Consider the following 22,806-nt stretch of genomic DNA (forward strand, 5'->3'; position numbering starts at 1 on the left):
CAAAGGCCCACCTTATTTCTGTTTCTCATCACTGTGTACTTAATGATCAATGAGCTAATCATAAATGAACTATAAAAATCAGTCAAAACTCTAACTCAGTTGCACAGCTTTGCAAATTCCATCTGCACTGTGTCGCTGGGCCAGCTAAAATACAAGCGCTTCTTTTAAAAAAGACGTCTTGCCCGTTTATCATCTTGGGGTCTTGCCCTGTTTTTCATCATGGGGCCCTGTTTTTTGAGTAGAGTACAACAGTATATGGTCTATTTTACAGGATATTCCATGGATAGCTGACAACAATGTGTACTCTGATGCTGCTGAATGGAACATTCTATAAATGTTTTGTAGGGGCTGGGGATTTAGCTCCGCGGCATAGGTGCCTGCCTTGTAAGAAGACAGTCGTGAGTTCGATCCCTGGTACCGATAAAAAAGAAAAAGACAAAAAAAAATGTTTTCTAAGTCTATTTGTTTAAGTTTGATTCAGTTCTGTTCTTTCCTGACTTTTCTGAATATCTCCATTATCTCTGTATGACAATGACATCTTCAAGTCCCTTGTTACCACTGTTATTGCTTATTTGATTTTTCATTTTTGTTAATATTTGTCACATATAGTTGGATGCTTCCATATGTGGTGTATATACATTATGATTATTATCTCTTTCTCTTGAATTTTCCCCTAACAAGTATGTAGTGATCTTTCTTTCTTTGGATTATTTCTGGCTTGAAGTTCACCTTGTCTGCATATAGAATAGCTACTGTTGCTTTTTTCAGGGTTTCTGTTGCAAGGAGTATAGTTTTTCATCTTGTGACTTTCAGTCTGTTTATTTTTTAGTTAAATAGGTTTCTTGCATACAGTATATTGTTGGAATTCACTTGTTGATCCACTCTGCAGTGAATTCCTTTGGACTGAAATGAGGCCATTTACATTAATTGTTAAAACTGATATATATTGGTTTATTTTTGTCATATTATTTTCCTGTTGTTTGTTCCCTGCTTTTCCCATTTGTTTAACTGCTTGTCCTGCTTGGTGGTTTTTTACTGTTGTTGTTCTAGGAATTGTGATCAATTTTTTCACTATCTAGAATATCTTTAAGTACTCTCTGTAGGTTTGTTTTTGTGGTGATGAATTTCTTCAGTTACTCTTTGTCATGAAAGTATATTGTTTCTTCATTAATTTTGATAGTTTCACAGGGAACATAAATCTGGGTTCTTTCAAGATTTGAAATATTTTTGGAGGGTTTATGTTCAGAAGTTGGCCATGATTCTAATGAGTTTTCCTTTATATATAATATGTTTCTTTTTTCTAACCACTTTTAATATTCTGTTTATGTGCCGAACTCCTAGGATGGTGATTATTATGTATCTGGTTGTGGTTTTATTGTGGTTTTGGCTTTGGAGTTCTGTATTCTTCACATGTCAGATTTTGTTCCCATGCTTGAGAAATTTTCTGGTATTAATTTCTGTCAATACTTTCTGTCATTTCTGTTAACTTCTTTTTCATTGACACCAATGAGTATTATATTGTTTTTCTTTGTATCATCTTGGAGCTCTTGAATTATTATTTCATAGTCCTGTTATTTTTTTAGAAATCTTCCCTTGCATGATTGCTAAATGTGATCCTGTCTTCAAGCTCTGAAAGTCTGTCTTCAGTTTCTATCAAGTGGTTTTGCCAGCTTTCAACGGAAGTTTTAATTTCATGGATATCTCTTTGAATCTATTTTATGCATTCTATTTCTTTCCTATTTTATTCATTGAGAGTTTCTATCATTTTCCTATCCTCTTATATTTTCTTATTTTGTTTTCTCTAGCTATGTTGAGAAATTACTTCATTATGATTGTCTTTCTTTTTTTGCTTGAGAGATTATTGCTGATCTGATTTCCTCTGTAGCTTTACTGATTTGTTTTTGTCCTTCATATCTCAGCTTTCCAATATGCTAGGAATTCATGTATCCACCATCCTTCCCAGGCTATCCTATTTTTTCTCTCTACTCATCTGTGAATGGAATCTAGGCTGTTTCCGGATCTTTGCTTTTGTAAGTGGATATACATGTCAGTATAACATGATTATTTTAACTTTTGGGAAATACAAGGATATGTATCCTTTTATCCAGTAAAAGGATACATGAATAAAATGGAATTTCTATATTTACTTTTTGAGGAATCTCTATACACATTTTCAAAGATGTTATATCACAATGACACTTCTACCAAGCTTATGAGAAGATGACTTATAATACTTCAAAAACGAAAAGAATGAATGCTCTCGAAGATGGCTTAAAAACAGCAATTATCAAAATATGAGGCATTCATCTGGATTTTATAATTAAAATTAAACTTTAATTAAATACTTCCTCAAGCTTACCAATTTTTCAAATAAAGAATGTGTAAATTTAAATAGATATAGTATCATTTGCATAACTTGTCTGATTCATATCCTGCACTTGGCTTTCAACCTAAACACAATTATTTTATATACATCCATGATTAATGTCTATACACATTTTCATATAAGTTTTACAATCTTGAGGATGGAAAATGTTTATTCTTATATATATTTTATAATCTCACTTGTAGCTCAACATCAATACTCCACATTTCAGATGTTAACATATTTCAAATATTCAACTGTTAGATTCTAGATACTCAACATGTATTTATCTTTGGAGAAATTTCGCGAGATTAAAGAAATTTGAACATTGCTTCAGTTTTTGTAGTTTCTTTGGTTCTAATATTTCTGAACTTTCAAAATATTTCTCTAGTAAATGCAAATTACCTTAGATTTTTTCTATAATTGTTGTACTCCTCTTCAACTTGGTAGTCATCCCAGTTCCTTTCTAAAGTATTGAAAAAGAAATATGATGACTTTATACATTAATGAAAAATATTATATTCCATTTGATTCATCATATAATGTGACCATATCTGGAAAATTCATCAAAATGTTTCCACAGTCCAATTAAGAAACTACACTGATGAGGAACAATCAATACTGTCTCATTAAATAAATGTGAAAATGTTATCTTCCTTACCTACAGCAGCCACATTCCAAAAGTTTTCCCACATCACATCTCTATAGAGCATCTTTTGGGATAGATCCAGTAAAGTCCACTCCTCCCTGGTGAAAGTCACAGCCACATCTTCAAAGGTAGTCACTGCCTTCTATGTCATCAGAAATATATTTGCAGGAAGAAGAGTGAGGCTCACAAAACAAACTATTTTTCTCTACTCATAAAAAGTTGAAATAAGGCTGACTCCTACAAATGTTTACTTCAGGCTTTAGTCATCAAATACTAATTCTCAATCTATAAGTGCTTGTCACATAACAATTTTGATGCCAGTGCGAACTCATTACTAAATACATAGAAAAATGAGAATCTAGTTCTCCTTCTGGTTTAATGTAATTTTATTTCTGCACTCTCTCTAAAGAAACGCTCATAGGAGACTGCTAAGTAATACTTGAAGGAAACAAAAAAAAAACCCACTTATGTATATGAAAATCTAATGACTTATTCTGACAGATCATAGAAAAATATCTGTATTTTTAAACTTATCATTTAGGAAAAAGATCACTTCCCCCTCTGACTATATTTAGACAGCACTGTGAAAGCTGAAAGTGGTTTCATAGACAAAACTTTAATTAAATACAAAATAAAATTCATGAATGGTAAGTTAAAATGTTACTGAAGAACTTTTTTTTTTTACTGGACAATATCATTGAAATTAGATTAAGGTAGAGATTATCTTATAGCTCAATTACATAGAATGCTTGTTATAGAAATATAAAAACTTCTGAGGTATAGTAGAAAAAGAAATATGGGGGTATAAATAAACCAAGTGAATATCATGCCTCACATCACAGGTAAGGGCTGTTCACTCAGCCTAGGGAGGGTTCCAGGACTGACCAAGTGTCCACTGTCAGCCACACATTGTGACTCACATGCTGAGGTCAGGGACAGCCTCACGATTGACCATCCAATATGTCACCTTTAAGTCCAGGTTGGGGCCTTTGTGCTCTGCTGAGGGAGAATATCAAGACCTACTGATCAAGCATCCTACCCACAACTGCACATCAACAGCTGCCTGTGGGATCTCCTTAGCACATGACAACAGAGGTGACAGCACACACATGATTGAAGATAACAGGAGAGTTTTGCTTAAGGACTGAAGTGTTACACTACAAAAGAGATGAGCCAGAGAAAACTTAGGAGATAGATTTGGAAAAGGGAAGTAGTAAAGAGGAATCTCTTAGCATCCCTTGGGAGGACTGAGATCAGACCAGTAGAATCCCAAAGCCAGTATTTTATTGAGGAAGCTAGGTTTCAAGATAAAATCATTAGAATGGGTTGCCCTGAAAAAGAAGACACAATACTAGTATTTTGAGCTCTGATACTGCTGCCTACATCCAGCAGAAACTAGTTACATGAAGTATAATAGGCTAAGATATGAATGGTCTTCTTTCACTAAAATCATAATCTTTTGCTTATGAATGTCTATGAATGGTTCCTATATTTGTCAATATTCACTTGTCATTCGATGTCAATGATGTCAGCTGATTTACTACTGTACTCAAGGTAACATACAAGTGAATAACAACTTGTTTTCCCTCTAGATCAATACATGGAGTTCCTGGAGATCACAGTAAAAAATGGATATATATACATTAGTGCACGGGGAAGCAAGGCAACTGAAGATCCTCAACATCCCCAAAAGCAGAGCAAATGGGCACATACAGAAAGGAAAAAAATATCAGACAGCAGGACTCTACACAAATTTTATAGATGCATAAAACCAGATGGTTTAAAGAATAAATAAATCAAAAGTACACATCATTATCACTCAGTATGCTCAAGGTTGATTCACAGGAAGTAAATAGATTAGACAAGCTGACCACAGCAGCTCCAAATATGAATGATACATTCAAGAAAAATACAGAATTCTCAAGGTGATATCAGGTAGAATTACCTGAAATAAAAATTCCTAACTCCAGAAATGAGCAATGTAAAGATACTCTGATTGAAATCCACGATATGGTAAACTATTCAGTAGTTTTCAAATAGACAACAAAAGAAAGAGAAGAAAAGATAACACTAAACAACACTAAACATCAATTAATGCAATCTGAGTTCAAAAAAAACTAGAAAATAACATGGCACTAATAATATGTTTATAAAAATCATAGTGGAAAATTTTGCAAACATCAAAAAAATGTTAAAAGTAGAAATGAGGATTAGATAATATACTAACACTATAATGAAAAAACTCACCTAGGTATATCTTTATTAAATTTTCTCCTAGCCAAAAACAACAAACATTTTAAAGCAGAGTAAAAACAAAAAATCACATAGAAAGTTAAATCAATTAAAATTACAGAGTTTTCAACACAAAACTTAATGGTCAAAAGAATTTGGAGTGAAGTATTTCAAGCCCTAAAAGTGAGTAACTTCCAACCTAGTTTAAGTTATCCAGCAACTCTATCCTTCAAAATAAATGTAGAATTAAAGGCATTTAATGAAAAAGACCAACTTAGGAGACATGAATGCTAAACAAGCGGTTCAGGAAATATTCAAGAATATCCCAGAGAGAAACACCAAAATCAATACAGATATTCCTTGTTTAATGAACTACTTGTTTTAATTACTGTCTAGACTTACACCAGAGGCACACTCTTTCTGATTTAAGATCAGCCACTTCGAATTGGGACCAATCTTTTTTGTACAGTTTTGTGCATATTGTTGACAGAGCCTCTGCATTTTTTGGGTACTCTTTATTACAGTACTGATTTTTTGCTGGTTGTAGTGTATAGCACAGAGATTTTACGTTCTGTTATATAAAGGACCCTGGAGTTGTAACTGAACTCACATAATGAACAAGTTGGGTTATGACTGGAATTTTAGGTTTCACTTATAACCAAAGTCTTGAGTTATGACCTAAATGTAGGCTGTAGCTGTAAATACTCACAATGTCAGAAAAGTGTATGTAAGCATTTATAAGCATCAGTCTGAGCTCAGATGCATGTTTGTGGACTATTTTGGTTGGCACTTTACATAATTGCTATGACTGCTATTATCAAAATGGCCTCAAAAAACTGGAAAAGAAGCTAAGGAAGAAAAGAAAGACAGGGCTGGGGATTTAGCTGAGCGGCATAAGTGCCTGCCTTGCAGTGCGCAGTGGTGAGTTTGATCCCTGGTACTGGAAAAAGAAAAAAAAAAAGAGGAGAGGGAGAGGGAGAGGGAGAGGGAGAGGGAGAGGGAGAGAGAGAGAGAGAGAGAGAGAGAGAGAGAGAGAGAGAGAAAAGAAAAGGAAGACAAGGAAAGAAATCACAATAAAAAAGAAGCAAACTGTGGAGAAAAGTTGCATTTGTGTGCTCAATCTTGCTAGTATATATGGCATGTCAAAATCCACCTTCTTGACAATCTTATGGAGAACATATTAGTATAAGGAAGACAGTATTGCTAAAGTTGTTACTCAGATTATTAAGTCATAATCAACAATGTTAGACTTGGTGGAAAGCCAATTACTACTTTGGAAAAATGACAGGTTATTATCTATCTGAGTTTATGATTTTTGAAAAAGCTAGAGCTAGGGGCTGGGAATTTAGCTTAGTGGCATAAGCACCTGCCTTGCAAGCAGGCGGTCGTGAGTTCGATCCCCAGTACCGATAAAAAAAAAAGAAAAAGCTAGGGCTATAAATTCAGACCTTGCAAAGGAAAATCTGTTAAAGAGTGATAATGATGAAAGATTTCATGCCAGTAGGGGATGGTTTCACAATTATAAAGTGAGAATAAGAGATCACAGAATAACTAGGCATGGTAAGGCACCCAGTGTTGATGGAAGGGCTGCTGAAAATTACATACAATACTTCAAAATGATGACCCAGAGAAATGGTTTTTGCACTCAAGTTTTCAACTGTGATAAGTTGGCCTTTTCTGGAAGAAAATGCCCAAGAAAATATACATTACATGGGAAGAAAATAAAATGCCAGGCCACAAGGTGGCTAGCCTTATTGCTATGTTCTAATGTGAGGGGTGACCTCAAGATAATGTTTACCACTCTATTACCTTAGAGTAAATGTTCAGAAAACAAAGTCATAAAGAATAGGCTGCGGGTTATTTGGAGGCCTAACACAGGAGCCTGGGTAATAAGAGTATTTTCTCTTCTGTGGATCAGGAAGGTCATCTGTCCCTCTGTTAAGAAAAATCTAAAGTACAAAAAAATCTAATGCTCATGGCTTTCATCATGTACAATGCTCCTGTTCATATATGAGATTCGGGAGATTTGAGTGAAGAATTCCCATGACTCTCAATAGAATTCCTCTCAAATACTCTCTTCTACTGCAACCTATGGACCAGCAGGTTAACTTTAAGAAGCTATACACCAAAGAAACCGTTCCTGGAATGCTTCCAGATAGTCAGAATACAGATTTAACTCTTATTCTGGTAGGAACATTACAACAACATCCTTTCTCTAAAAGGACACTGAGATCTACCTGGGAGAGAGTCTAGTCTAAAATTATACAGGAGAGAGACTTTGAAAACTGCATAGAAGAGCCTGAGCCTTCAATTCATACTGTAGTTGATGACACTGTCAGGATAGGAGAGTCCATAGGCTTGCAAGTAAACAGTGGTGTTGTTGAGGAATTGGTGGAGGAATTCTCAGAGGAATTGTCTATAGAGGATCTTCAGCAACTTCAGGCTAAGCAACAGGAAATTGCAGCTAATTAGCTTTCTAAAAAGGAGAAGAATCAACAATCAACATAGCAAAATTCTGAAATAAAGACAATCCTGAAAAATTGGACAGTTAAAAACATTTGGAGAGAAGACCCACCTAGAGAAAAAGCCGATCATTGCATTCACTTACTTAATTACAATATCATGTGATAATATAGAAAAGCACTAAAGATAAGACAAAAATGGACAACTTTAGACTAATTGTTAGTTCTGAAAAGGCTGAGACCTAGTGAGCCAGAAGCAGGTCCTAGTGGGCTAGGGCCTGTCCCACGGAGAGAAAGGACACCAGATAGCTAGATTGCTGAGGTTCTTTTGGAAGGAGACTACCCTTCCAAACAATTCCAGCTTCCATTTCATACTGCCTTCCTGAAAGCCAAAAATGTCAACTTGAATGGTGAAAATACAGCATGAAATTGTTGTTTATGGTAAATGAGGTACATTTTATAAGTTTTTGGTGAACAGACTAGGAAAATTAGTGGTTTTTCTGGTAAATTAAACACATCATACAATACTTTTTGTTATGAAAACGTTAGTTAAGGGGTGCTTTGGGAGGTTCAGAATGCATTTACACCTATTTCCATTATTTCTTATGGGAATAATAGTTCTGACTTACAACCAACGTGAGTTTAACCAGACCTCATGAATGAATTGTGCTCAATGTCAAGGGTCCACTGTATATCACAGTACTGTACATTAAGATTTATGCAAAATAAAAGCAAATTCACCAAGTTGGAATTTCTTAAGACTATTTCTTTTCTCAGAATATTTTAAGGCATATACTATACACATTTCCTCCTTTAATTATCCTTTCATTTAATAACTTAATCACAGGAACATGACTCAGTTGTTAAAAGAAATTCCTGCAGCTTATTATATGTTAGGCACATTCTCTAAGCCTGTTGTACATATAAACACAGTTTTCATGAAAAGACAAATGTCTTCAACGTATGTATTATTTCTGTAATGTATGGTGCTGGGAAAAAATAACCCAGCTTATGGTTTTTGAATATTCAGAAAAAACAAACAAAAATATATTTTGCCTAGTCTGATGCAGAGAGGAGTGACCTGGAGCATAGTCTTATGAAACCTGTCAGTTACATATGATAAAAGCAGGATACCACAGTCAAAGGGTCAAAAAATTTATCAGTAAATTCTTTTAACTAGGTTCACTTCTAACTACTGTTTGTTCTTACAGTTCCTCAAGTAATAATAAAACTGATTAATTTGTAGTTAAATAAATGCTGGGATATAAAAAACTCTTTAGAAGTGATTTTACCTTTGAAACTTTTTGCTATGTAAAACTCTCATTATAGGGGCTGGGGATTTAGCTTAGTGGCATAATTGCCTGCCTTGCAAGCAGGAAGTCGTGAGTTCAATCCCTGGTACCGATAAAAGTGAAAAAGACAAAAAAACAAAACAAAACAAAAAACTCTCATTATATGGGTGCTCATATTTTCTTATGGTTTATATATACACTTTAGGATAACATAAAACAATTGAAAAATTAGTTATTACTTCTATTCCTGGTTCTGTAATTATTTTATATTTTTAGCTTCTGTCTTACATTCCAGATCAGTAAGCTCCTTTACTACACACATTCTGTATCTTTATATCCTCCAAAGTATTTACTGCAAAGATGGACAGAGTAGTGGCTCCATTTTGCTGAAAAAGACATAGGTTAAAAAAAAGAGGAACATTAGAAAATGATGGAAACCTGAATGAACAATATGGGAAAGAACGACAATGCATTAAACAGATTCAAAGAGATATTCAGGAAATTTAAAACTCCATTAAGAGCTGGCAAAATGATTGACAGAAACTAAAGATAGATTTCCAGGTCTTGAAGACAGGACTGTAGCTAATGATCACAAAAGGAAAGATCTCTTAGAAACAACCCAAATGCCCAACTACTGAAGAATGGATAAAAAAGATTTTTTCATATAATAGATTACTACTGAGCCATAAACAATGATAAACTTGAGACGTTTATAGGTAAATGGATAAAACCTGAGACCATACTGATAAGTGCAATAAATCACATGTGTAAACATCATATTGTCTCACTAGTGTGACAAACTGAACAAGTAAATGAGATCCAAAATGTACAACAGATGCTGTAAAATGGGAAGAAACTGCTCAAAAGAAAAGAGAAACAGATGGAAAGAAAGAGTAAAGGAAGTTAGAAAAAAGGAACACACACACGATAGTTAAGACAGTCGTACAACTAGTTTCTCTTTAATTCATTGAAAAGAAAGAATTGTTGTAATATTGTTTGAACAATATTTCATGCCTATTTTCTTGTACTTTGAGTAACTACAATGAAGATAAAAGTATACAATATATTAATTACTGTTATTCTCCTATTAGCTAGATTTGAAACTATTTTATTTTATTTCTATTTGAATAAAAATAAAATAAAAATATATGTATCCCTTTTTGATAACTCAGTCTTGAATGTCAGTCTCTGCTATGAGAAGATATAACTTTGAGAAAGCAAAGAAGACCAAAGAAAACTTACCAAAAAATATGCACAGGGAAAATGGAAAGATAAACTAGCTGAATCAGGTATCTCAGAGCCTAAAATGATCAAACAAGTTACAAAAACTTTCAAGGAGAGAGTCCCTTTCTTGCCAGATAACAAAACAGGCTAAGAACAAAGATCTTCAAGCACTGGCTCTAGCATGCCTACCTTACTCCAACAAGGTACTTTTCTATCTTGTTTCTCTCCTTCCAAAACTTATTGGTTTCTACTTCTGAACTTTTATCTGTGATTCTTTATTGAAGTGAAGTTTACAAACCTTAAATAAGGCCTAACCTCACCAGACCTGACACTACTGAGCCATCTTTCCATGGCACCTCAATTGTTCTTTGGTCCAAGGGCTGAATTTTGAACAGAGAACAACTGTAGCCTAGTTTCTTGAAGGTTTGTCTTACTTTCCAAACTCAAGTGTGCACTGATTTCTGAACACCAAGAAATTCTCTCAGCAAAGAGTTGTCACAAATTTTAATACTGACACCACCTAGGATTAACATAATTCTGGCATTTTCAGAGCCCAATAGGTCAAGTGTAGATTACAGTCCAAAGTATGTGATGTTCGATTTTATCATGCATCATCATCCTGCAGTAATCAAAGGGAAGCACACTGATTCACTCTACAAACTAAAATGAAGGTACTGCCTCACAGAACTTATAATAAAAATAGATGGGCATTTCTACTGTTTGGGATGGTCTGATAAGTTTTAGAGTTTATATTCCAAAATGTGGGAAAGTGGCTATTATTTTTGTTTTAAATCTTGAAAAAAATACGGTTGATTTTTTTTTTTTTTATTTTTACCATTTATTTTTACCAAGAATCAAACTTAGGACCTTGCAAATGTCAGGCAGGAGGTTGTGCCCCTAAGCTACATTCCTGGTCCTATAATTTCTGTTTTTTACCTTTACTTTTACAAAAAATGAATAAAAAGTAATTTCCATTTTAACATAGAACCAATATGATATTTTATAAGAAATAATCAAAATTTATACACAGATGTCTAGGGCAGAATGTAAAATGTATTCCACACTTAATGCACATATTATCAATGGACAAAAACTGCAACTTTCTAGATATGAAATTTATAGATATTTATTTTAATCAAGCACTGTGATTTGTTAAACTGAAGAGATTAGAAAACCCCCACTTTTTTATAAATAAATGGGCACAGCTTGAGACCATACTCATATGTGAAATAAATCAAACTCACATGTATAAATACCAAATAGTTTCCCTAGTGTAAGAAATGGTAAGAATACATAAAAATATGTGGTAAACATGATTCCCCATTATATTGCTTTGAAGCCTTATAATGTTTTCATTCATAAATTGAAATGGTTCTATTCTGGGTTGTTTGATTTTATTGTTTATGATGGTATGAGCAGTTACTTTGAAGAAAACAAGACAATATAATAGCTAGTGCTGATATAATATCATCTTATTTTGAAGTCCCATGAAGCTTTTGTTCTTCTCTCTCCATCGGTTTATCATGTTGTCTATTGGATTTTATTATATGTAATAGTATAAACAAAATTTTTATAGACAAGGAGATAATATAGAAATATTGTTCATTTTCTGTTACTTGGTTCTATTATACCGTGTAATACTTTCATTCTCTTGAATGGATTTACATTGTCATGTTGTGTTTGATGCTATAATATACAAAGTTATACTCAAATATTTCAAGGAAAGAGACACTATGGAAGCTAATGCTTATGTCGGGTTATCTTGTGGTAAAACACTATGTTGCTTAAATTGTTCTGTTCTGACCTGTGTTATTATGTTTTATGTCCTCTTTTATCTTAATCTCCTTCTTTCTTTTAATTTTTTTAATTAAAATAAAACCCACTTTAGCTGAGCTTGGTGATCCAAATCTATAATCACTTCTCTCTGGGGGCCTGAGGCAAAAGGTCTACAGAGTCCAACCTCAGCATCTACAAACAATAAGATCCAGCCCAAAAACTAATATAAGATTTATGTGATCACAGTAATTGTTCTGTTTTATCCTGACTGTTCACCTATAACATTTATATAAAATTATCTAATTTTTTAAACCACAAAGATATAATTTTCTAATTTCCAATTTTCCCTCACAATCTGGTGAACTGACCAGCATAAAAAGAAGACTTATTATTTTAACATTTTCAAAATTCCTATCTTTCCTTCAGGCCTGATATTTTACCCATATTCTACCCAAGTCAGCCTACATCACAGCATTTAATGTCAAAGTCATAACATTCTGATTTCAAGGAAAAATTTTCTGTTTCAGGAGTTGAATTTTACCAATTTCTATCATTGTCTCTTTTCCCAAATAGTATTCACTGCCCTGTGCTCTTCTAGCACAGACAATCCTTTTAAGCTTACCTATTACTGTGCTTGTAGGCCAGAATTTGTGTCTCTACCCCTCCGGCAGTACTGCTTTAATACAAAGTCCTGACTTATCCAAGATTTCATTTTCTAAAACAATGTCTACAAACCATTCATGGAAAAGAGTGATTATATGAGCAATTCCATGGCTCTCTCTACTAGCATCCAAATCACATACACATGAAAATGCCCTACTGCAGATTCTAATCCAGTCTTGGCACAATCACCTGGCTCCTGTACATTCACCATTTCCAGGACTGAGGGTCTCCCAGGGTCCTTCCAATATGGCCTTCAATCTACTGCTGAGTCAGCTCTGTGCATTCTGACCCGTCTTCATTTCTTCATCCTCCACCCCTTCACACCAGGAATTATAAGAGATGAATTGAATGTGGCACTGTGGTGCCTGAAGAGCAATTCAGGGTATGAAAAAACTGTAGCAGGTGAGAGGACACTTTTAGTTGTGAACAAAAAAGAGAAAAAAGTACATTGATAAGATCAATATTGATCTCAGCGGTGTACTGGTATCATCAATACTGATCCCATCATGAGGTGTAAAATGGGGCCAACAGGTGCTTAAGAACAGACATAAATCAAAATGCTTGTTTTACTGATTCCCATATCGACTTTTTTTTTGGTGAGCTTGGATTAGGGAATGTCTCAATGATAATATATATATACTTCAATGATAATATATACTCAATGATAATATATACCACAATATTTGGCTCAGATCACATCAAAATTAAATCCTGAGCAGAAAATCCTGAGCAAAGCAACAATCCACCCAATAGAACTTGAACCTTCTCACTCTGAACAGATAAGGAAGGAGCTATGGGGGACAAAAAGACCTTTTCTCACTGAAGACTGTTTCATTGTGACTTCACAGTTGCCCAATGTAAAACTGATAACATCAACCATGCCATAAGTGGTTACTTCTGCTTTCTCATTTTAGAAAAATTTTGCTATCACAGGCTAAGACTTCCACTCTTCACAGAACAGAGTTATTCTTTAAGTTAAATGTTCAATAATTGGTCTTTGAAAATTCAAAGAAATGTTAAAAACATGTTTTAGGGACTCACAAACAGCAGACTACACTGTCTATGAGATGATTCAAAATTACACAGACATTGGCCCCTCATATGTACAAGGAGCTACCTTGGCAAGAACCCTCACTCAGGTTATTCATGCACAGCCTAGAGGAAAGGGGGAAAAAAGGTTACTTGTTTCAGCTGTAGAAGATGGGAACATTTTGCCCAAAATTGCTGTGATGTACCTATAAGGGCAACATAGTCATTATCTGTCTCTTCAACAAAACCTTCTAGAATCTGTCCAAAGTGTAGATGAGGATATCATTGGGCAAATGAGTATAAATCTAAAATTAGTTGTATCTGCTGAGATTCAAAACAAAATGAAGACAAAATGATGAAAATTTAGGTTTCAGCACAGATGAAATGGTATTATGGCATTATAACAAGCACTAAAAAATAGAACTTTAAAACTTAGTGATTATTTTTTTCCTTAGAGATAAGTGCCCTCCTGAAACCTGGGGCATGTACAACTTTCCCCACCTCTCCTCAACCCAGAAAATAAATAAAACATGTAGATGATAACACCAGGAAGTACAGAAGTCCAGTTTCCTTTCCAGAAGAAAGGGAACTATGAGCTAAAGATGATTGGAAGTGATAAAGCAAATATAGAAATTTGTGTTACTTCTATGTTCCCCACACATCATTCTTTACACTAAAATACCTTTGCCTACCTTCAAAAAGAGAGATTGTGACTTGAGAAAAATAGACTGCTCCATCTCCTCACAGATACCTTGGAGCAAATCCATTCTTATTCTGAACTAAATAGATTCCTTTAATTTGTTCAGTAGCGAGCAGATGAAAATGAGCCTGTTAGTCTGGTAGGCCAGTGATTGTTCAATAGTTCTATTAATGAGCAACTTGTTTTTGTGCACTAATCTTGTCTTTTTCCTCATGTAGTTGATAATTTTTGTTTTAGTACTTTAGTGACAGAGCAAAATGAGATCAATATATTAAGTCCGTAACCAGATTTAATGAAATTCGTTTTGCTTTGTGTTGCTTAAGCATTGACTACAGGAAAGCGCATGAATTGAATTGGTGCAATTACAGTAAGGCTTGGATGATCAAGCTTCTCAGAGTGTGCATGTTCTAGAAAACATTTCAATCAGACTGTTATATAAAATATTAATTTTGATAGTATGTGCTTCAATTGATTACTTAAAAATACAGTAATACCTCAGTTCTCAAATTCTTCTGTTTGAAAACAATTCCATTTGCAAACAAAAGTGTTCAGCAAAATTTTGCTTCTGTTCACAAACTCCACACTAGGTGACAAACAGGACCATGGCCATCCTCCCCACACAAACACAAACAGCCGTCATCCACAAAACTGTAAAACAATCTAAGGTCATAGCTAAGGTAACCATTGTACAGTGTTTGACATTTGTATTCTTGGTTTTCACTCCAAATACTTCATTTCCTATTCTTTAAAAAATGAGAGATGGTCATGGTGACACATGCCTGTAATTCTAGCACTTGGGAGGTTAAGGCAGGATTGTTGTGAGTTCAAGGACAGTCTGGGGTGCATGGTGAGTGAAAGGCCACTCTGAACTTCATAGTGAACCTAGTCTCAAAACAAAAACAAAAACAAAAAACCCAAAAGCTAATAAATAATTAATGAATGGAGCAAAAAGATGGTGCTACATACATGCAAATGCAGTATACTGGGCATGTAAAGCAAAGGGATCACAATTTCAAGTTTAAAATAAATAATTTAGCACGATTTTGTACTGTTAGGCTGATGTAGTAAATAGCACAACTTCACTACAATAGAAACAGTTAAATCATTAATACACAGGTAAATTATTAGAATTCCAAATTTTAACAAATTTTGAAAATGCAAAGTATAGATAATTCATTCTAATTCATTTATTAATATTCATGTACTAGATATTAAATATATTTAGATCATCTCCAAAATAGTTATGTTTCCAAATAGGCAAATTTTACAAAAATTCTGTTAGAACATAAAATCATCCTCCATTTATAAAATATAAATACTGTCTTAATGGGAATAAAGAAAAATGAGAAATTCTAGGGAATGAATAGCACAATATTTGCTTTCTTTTTTTTTCCATGTAGGGTCAGGGGAGGTAATCCAGGACCTCAGCATCACTAACCCCGTGCTCTACAACTGAACTACTTTTCGGTCACTCATGTGTTTCTGATGCAAAATTCTTTCTTCAATAATATCTTGCTTTCAATACTGCAAAAATCACAAAATGAATTTGGAAATATTTAGAATTAGGTGACCATTTAAGAATGTTGTCAAAATTGAAATAAAAACCATTTTGCTAAAATATAGAGGTTATAAGAAATATGTTTAGCAAAATAGTTCATGAGAAAAGTACAACCATTAGTTAATAAAACTGAAATCAATACTTTGAAAAAGATAACATGACAGGTATAATAAGGCAGGTAAAACACAAAACTTCACAATGAAAATGAGAAATATTTGCAAAGACCATTGATAATGTAATTTCTGAGACAGAGTCACAATGTGGCTAATGCTGGCCATCCAGTTTTTATCCTGTTGCATCAACCTCTAGAATGCTGGAATTACGTATCTGTATCATTGCCCTTGGCTGGTCAAGAATACTGTAAAAAAAAAAGTACAATTTAACTGTCATTTAATAAAATTTAGATAGTAGATACATAAATTCTTAGAAATATGTAAAATGCCCACCCAGGATGCTAAGACAGAAGATCATCATGAGTTTGAAGCCAGTCTGAACTACACTGGAAGACTCTGTGAAAAAAAAAATTATATATATATATATATATATATATTTGCAATCAGGAGGCAGAAGGATTGCTGTGAGTTCAAGGACAACCTGAGCTACATAGTGAGCTCAAGTTCAGTCTGAAGTACATGGCAAGACCAATTAAAAAAAAATGTATCTATCTATCTATCTATAAAATTTCAAATACAATACATGAATAAGGTATTTCAGAATCCAACAAATTTCTAAGAAACTAAAGTGACATTTGAAAAGTACCTTTCATAAATTAATCTCCAAATGGAATTACAAGTGCTTCCATGAAACTGTAACATATAGAACAAGAAGAGAGATGTATAAATACCAATTCCTTATAATGAATATATTTGTGATATTTATAAAAGTATACTAAGCTGGCCACGGTGATACATGACTATAAACTCAGCACTCTGAACACTAAGGTAGAAAGATCCCCCTAAGTTGGAAGCCAGTACAGATACATAGTGAAATGAAGTCCAGTTTGCATTACAAAGTGAGACCCTGTCTCCAAAACTCAAATTATATATGTCCATTATACTTTAAAAAAAAATATGCTCAACTGGGCATGTTCTTCAATGTCTGATAAAAGGGTAAGAAAACTCTGCAGAAATTTTATCAAATAATGCAAACTTTATCTGAAACCAGGCAACATATTTAAAAGAAAAGACTATTATGACTATGCATAAAGATTTTCAAACTGGATAAAACATTGAACAGTACCACAAAAGTATTTATTAGAAAATAGTTTCTCATCTTAGCAGGAAGCTAAATAAATGGGTCCCTAGCATATTTGATGCCTTAGTCCTAGGCATAATCTGAAGTACTACACACACACACACACACACACACACACACACACACTCACAATTAAATGATGTTTGTATATTTTTGTCAAAGATTATGATGACAGCATCAAAAATTAAATCAACAAAGAAAAATCATATGTATTCGGCAAAAATGATTTCTAAATCCTAAATTTTATTATTTCTTAGAAGTCTCCAGTGAAAAAAAGTCAAAATGGGCTAACAACTAAATAAAGAAAAATATAAATATAAAACAAAAACTACATCTAAATGGAGACACTCTACATGAAAAACTTTAGGATCAGAACTAAGTCAAGGATATTCACTGTCTCCACTGTTCTGTCACATAAAACCAAAATACATGTGTTGTGTTATAAAGTAAGGAAGAGAAATAGGTAAGTGACATAAGGATTGAGATTGATGGGACAAAACCATTATACACAGATGATAAAAGTATCAAGATTTAAGTTTTACAACAGTGATAAGAGCACTTGTCAGAGGTTGACTGAAAAATTATATTTCTATAAAATAAAATAAAGCTAAATGATTCTAAATCAGAAGCAACAGTATTTAAAAAAACAGCTCTCAAAAGATTTTCTCCAGGTCAGTTTACACTTAATGCCTATAAAGAAACAAAAAGATCTTTTGTTTAAGTTTGTTTAAGGAGGTTCTGGACTTACTAAATAGTAAAATAGAAAAAAACTGTTTTGTTAGTAAAAGAATCAAAAGTGCAAGAATGTACCTATGACATGAATATAATGAACATTTGAGACAAAAAACCTATTTTTTAAAAATATATTTTATTAGAAGATTGAATTTGTATCAAGTTTTGAGTAAACTTCTAATGCCAACCTTGAAAGAGTTAAGAGATGGTGCACTCTGCTTCATCTCTCAATCTGTGCCAATATTTTGCCTTATAGAATATCCTCTTCACATATTACTTTGTAAAGACTCTCAACACCTAACAATAGTGATATAACTGAGCATTTATATACCCATCTCTATAAATGCTTATCAAGAAATTCTTTAAAAATCTGCAACACCTATAGAAAAATGCTATATGTAATTAAAATTCAATAACCAGGAATGATGCACATACCTATGATCCCAGCACTCAGGTGGACAGAGGCACAAATTCTTGGCCACCTTGGGCTACCTAAAAATGAGTTCAAGGTAACCTGAACTATACAGGGAAACCCTATCTCAAAATTAAACCGGAAAAATAAATTGGAGATGATCTGAATATGCAGAAAACAATGTACAGGCTTAGATTTAATAATGTGATATGCTATGAATTCTTCAAAAAATAAATATATCTGTATTTTTTTTTTTTTTTTTGGTGTTTTGAGATAGGGTCTTGCTAAGTAAAAGAGACGGCCTCAAACTCACAGTGATCCTCTTGCCTTAGCCTCCAAAGTTCTGGGATTGTAGCCAAATTAGAATCTTAACACAACTATGTTTATAGTAACAGTCCAGTAACTATAAATTCAACAAAGCTACATGATTTCAAATCAGAACCAATAGTATAAAGAAATAGCTCTCAAAACCTTCAAAAAGCAAAGGTTATCACTGTGTATTTCAAGTCTCAAAAGAGAAGTTCCCATTTTCATTTTTTGGGACACACTGAAGAGTTACATTCATTAAATTCTGAACACAAAACAATATACAGACATTACATTTATAAGAATTATCAAGAAATACTGAGTCATTCTAAAGTGAGATTTACGGTTGGCACTATAAATCAAGAGGAACAGCTGACTGATCATCTGTTTATGGTGATAAATCGTACATTTTATACACCAAGTAAACTTGATATCTTTCATCACAAACATTCAAAGGTACACTCCAAGCAGATATAAGGCAAAAATATGAACCAAGAAACTAACGTGAAGTTTCCTAATTTCCATTATTTTGCACAGACAGGTAGGGATGGGTGTGCTGGTACACACCTCTAGTTTCAGCACTCAGCAGGCTGAGTCATGAGGATTGCCACTAGCTGGATGGAAATCTGGGTTACATCATACGCTCAAGGACAGCCTGAACTGCATACTAGTACCCTGTTTCCAAAAAATAATAAATAAAACATTGATTATGTTACCTAATCATTAGTACCAAAAGACATATTTATCTAAATTTTACTGTCTTCTTCTTTATTGCTTGTGATATTTGACTCACACTCAGATTGAGCCACCACACAACTCTTTCATTGTCACACTAACAATCTAACTTCAGGGGAAGACCACCTCTGTTGTAGGTGTAGTTTACCACCATCACCATCCCCTTCTCCTCCCATTTGCTTCTCTCTGCACAGAAAACTTTTTATCACTAACCACTCATCTCACATTTCAGCCTTTCTCCTACAAAACTCTAATATATAAAGTCCAACTCAATTAGCAATTAAATTCTTAAAACAGTATCTATAGTCCAAGGAGTCAAAGCAATTACGAGATATCATCCCTCTGCCTTTCTATTCCCAACAAATTATATAAGCCCACGAGCAATTCAAAGTTCAGTAACTGTCACTGTCCCTATAACAGGCAACCTCTTTTTATTCAAAGTCTTCCCTAACTGGAAATCCTCCTCCTGTTCTTCCTAATACACTCACATTTCCTCCATGTCTCTCAGCATTCTAAAGTCTATGGGAAGACCTCACTTAAGTGGTCTTTTTGTCAGTAAAGATGCCACCTTTTTTTTTTTTTTTTTTTTTTTGCTTTGCCGTGTATGTAACCTCATGCTTGGCAAGCACTCCACCAATAATTCACATCGCCAGCGACGTTAAACCTATCTTTTCCTTTTGTAGTTCATGCTGGCCTTGAATTTATTATGTATAGCTCAGACTGGCTTGGAACTTGCAGCCATAGTCATGTCTCAGTCCCTCAGGCGCTTGGAGTTCAGGTGGACACCATCACACCAGGAAAACTTTTCTCTCAATTCTCACGGCATTAAATTATAACTGATCCTGAGTTTGTCTAGGTGGAGACACATTGGCAGTGCAGCAATTATCTATCACAAAAGAGTGCAAGCCTAAGAAACTACACTGTGACTTTGGGACAGCGTATCACAGAAAACTAAATCTGAGGTTCTCAGAGCTGCTGGAGGAATGAATATCAGGGATTCCGCAGACCACAGCGCTCGAGTTGAACCCCTCACAATTCCTATTCTCACACAAGAGGAGACGCGGCTGGGGGCTGAGCTGCATGAATCCGCACTCTAGGCTGGTGGGTGGCTGTGGAGAGACGGGGTGCTGGGTACACGAAATTGCCCTGCACAAGGCTGGACGAGAGGGACGGATCATACGCGGCGCCAAGACCGCGAGGAATTGCGACCCTGCAGCAGAGAGCTAGCCTGGGTCGCCATTGCTGTTCTGACCGCTTCCACCCAGACCGCCCCAGGCTAGTCCACATAGGGGCACCCGTCCCACAACGTCACCATTGCGTGGCTGGAGGGTCTCCCCGGGTGATTCCCGCGCAGTCTGCAGCCAGCTGAAATCTTAAAGCAAGGAAGGCTAACCAGCTAGAGAGGCTCGCAGGACCGAGCTCACTGTCTGATCTTTGAAGCCAAAAAACAGAGTCCCTCCTCTCGTGGGCCACCTGATTGGACAGTTTATACAGCCCGCCCCTCAACGCTGATTGGCTCCTGCTCCATTGCCCGCCCTTTAATCGGAGACTGACAGCAGAAGGGAATCTTTACCAGGATGAGTGGAGCTCAAACAGAGGGCTGTAACCCTTACAGTTCTTACCCAGTTTCTCTGCCAAGATGCTAACCTTAGAATTTACGCCTGGCTTTTCAGAGATGTTTCTAAGTCACAGTCTTGCTATATAATTTAGTTTGTTCTTCAACTTACTGTGCAGCTCAGTCTGGTCTTTAACATACTGTGATCTTTCTACACCTGCCTTTACAGGGCTGGGTTTACAAAGATGCACCACTATACCTGGTTACTCCACTGGATTCAGTGGGCTTTTCTTGTGTGTGCTTGTTAGAATGATGTCGTGCATGTGTTAGAAGAGTTAATCTGCTATGGTGAAATCACTATAAGAGAAAGTCATGAATCCAAGAAAGGCCAGGACACATAGGAAGAGAGAAAGGCCCTGCTGTTTTAAGGGGCAAAAAATTATAAATAAGGAAATTGCTTTCATGCACAAGAATTTCTCATAGTATAACTCATTTTAAGCTGAGAAAACACATGTCAATAAGGTGTACAATTACTGGATAAACACAGTTCCTGGTACTGAGGCAGGGAAACTTAAGGACTTAAGATTGTAGGGTCCCACTGTAATTCTCTCTTCAAAAGACAAAACACTCCAGCATTCAACATATTAATATTGCTAGAAGAAATATATTTTCTGTAACCCTGTGATAGTCTTAATATCTTGTTTGGTATGAGATGTGCATAGAATCCTAGTAGAACACACTACTGATGTGTCTGGTTGTGACATTGTGGGCCTTATCGTTTCCCTCTACCTTCCTTTCTGTAAACTTGTTGTGTGCTTCTTTGTTTTCATATAGCAGTTATTTTTCTTTCTTCATTTCCTTTCACTGTGCATTTCCTCTGTTGGAGTCATATAACAACTCACATCAACCTTTGAAACAATAAGGTAAAATAAATATTTTATTTTAAAGTTCTGTATGTCAGATATTTTGTATTTATACCCAAAATTAATGACATTAATAGTAGAATTCTGAACAAAATAAACTGCCAAATGCATCAACCTTTTCTCCAGAAGATTACATAACTTTGTTTTCTCTATGATCGAATTTCACAGATTTTCTTCATTTTAACATATTTCTATGTGACTCCAGAAACTGCATCTTGAAGCCACTTTCCAGGGAAAGTACGATGCTATTCAGTATGAATCTTTGAAGGTTAATGCCTCAATGAAATTCACACAGAAATCACCCGCTTTCCACTGCTCTGCAGCTTGTGGCTGTTGCCACTCCTTCTAGATTTGTTCTGCAGAGCTAGACGCAACACACCAAATAGATATGCAACCCAGGAAGGTCCAAGGGGAAGGACATGACCCTTCCTCTTTAGGCTTAGCATTACCACTTCAAATTGCTATACTGAATATTGTGCCCCCAATACAGGTTATTCCTCTACTGTAACCAATACTGATGAATTGTGACATAAATATCCTTGAAATCATTCTTTGAATTTAACCTGAGAGAGTCTTTGTTTTCGTTCTGAGCTTATTAAAGCAGAGAAAGATAATTCTAGGATACCATATGTGGATACAAAATATATGGATTACAGTTTATTGAAAAAGATAGATGCCATGAAACATTTCTATATGAGAAATATCGAGATAAGAGCTAACTGAATGGAATTGTCCACTTTTTCTGTGTATTGTTTGTTCTCTCACCATTCCAGTTGAACATTATCACAAGATGCTAAAGACCTAGCAATTCACATCATCTTTATCTTTTTAGAACAAACTCTTAATTTTCTCATAGCATATAAACCCATCTAATTATTTCTATAGACAATTGCTTGTCATGTGTAAGTATTAATCCTTTAAAAATAGTGTAGCTACTCT

At 34.7% G+C, this 22,806-nt stretch overlaps 1 protein-coding gene across 5 annotated transcripts in view; it reads right to left on the reverse strand.

Annotated features, from left to right (window-relative positions):
• LOC100731149 (zinc finger protein OZF-like) overlaps positions 1-20,858 on the reverse strand; it is a 37,383-nt gene extending 16,525 nt beyond the window's left edge. The window contains exons 1-5 of one of the 5 annotated variants that reach the window (XM_063233842.1): positions 20,702-20,854; positions 16,397-16,459; positions 12,853-16,308; positions 3,027-3,156; positions 2,771-2,831 (exon numbers count right to left, since the gene is read on the reverse strand). In XM_063233842.1, the coding sequence (XP_063089912.1) occupies positions 2,771-2,831; positions 3,027-3,156; positions 12,853-12,867 (206 nt within the window). In that variant the 5' untranslated portion in view covers positions 12,868-16,308; positions 16,397-16,459; positions 20,702-20,854. The other 4 variants (XM_063233843.1, XM_013143292.3, XM_063233841.1 and 1 more) reach the window with 4 other exon arrangements.
• Positions 20,859-22,806: the final 1,948 nt, after the last annotated feature.

This window comes from Cavia porcellus, unplaced genomic scaffold (genome assembly GCF_034190915.1).
Source record: "Cavia porcellus strain 051 isolate PalLab524CR breed Dunkin Hartley unplaced genomic scaffold, mCavPor4.1 scaffold_23, whole genome shotgun sequence".
Taxonomy (NCBI): Eukaryota; Metazoa; Chordata; class Mammalia; order Rodentia; family Caviidae; genus Cavia; species Cavia porcellus.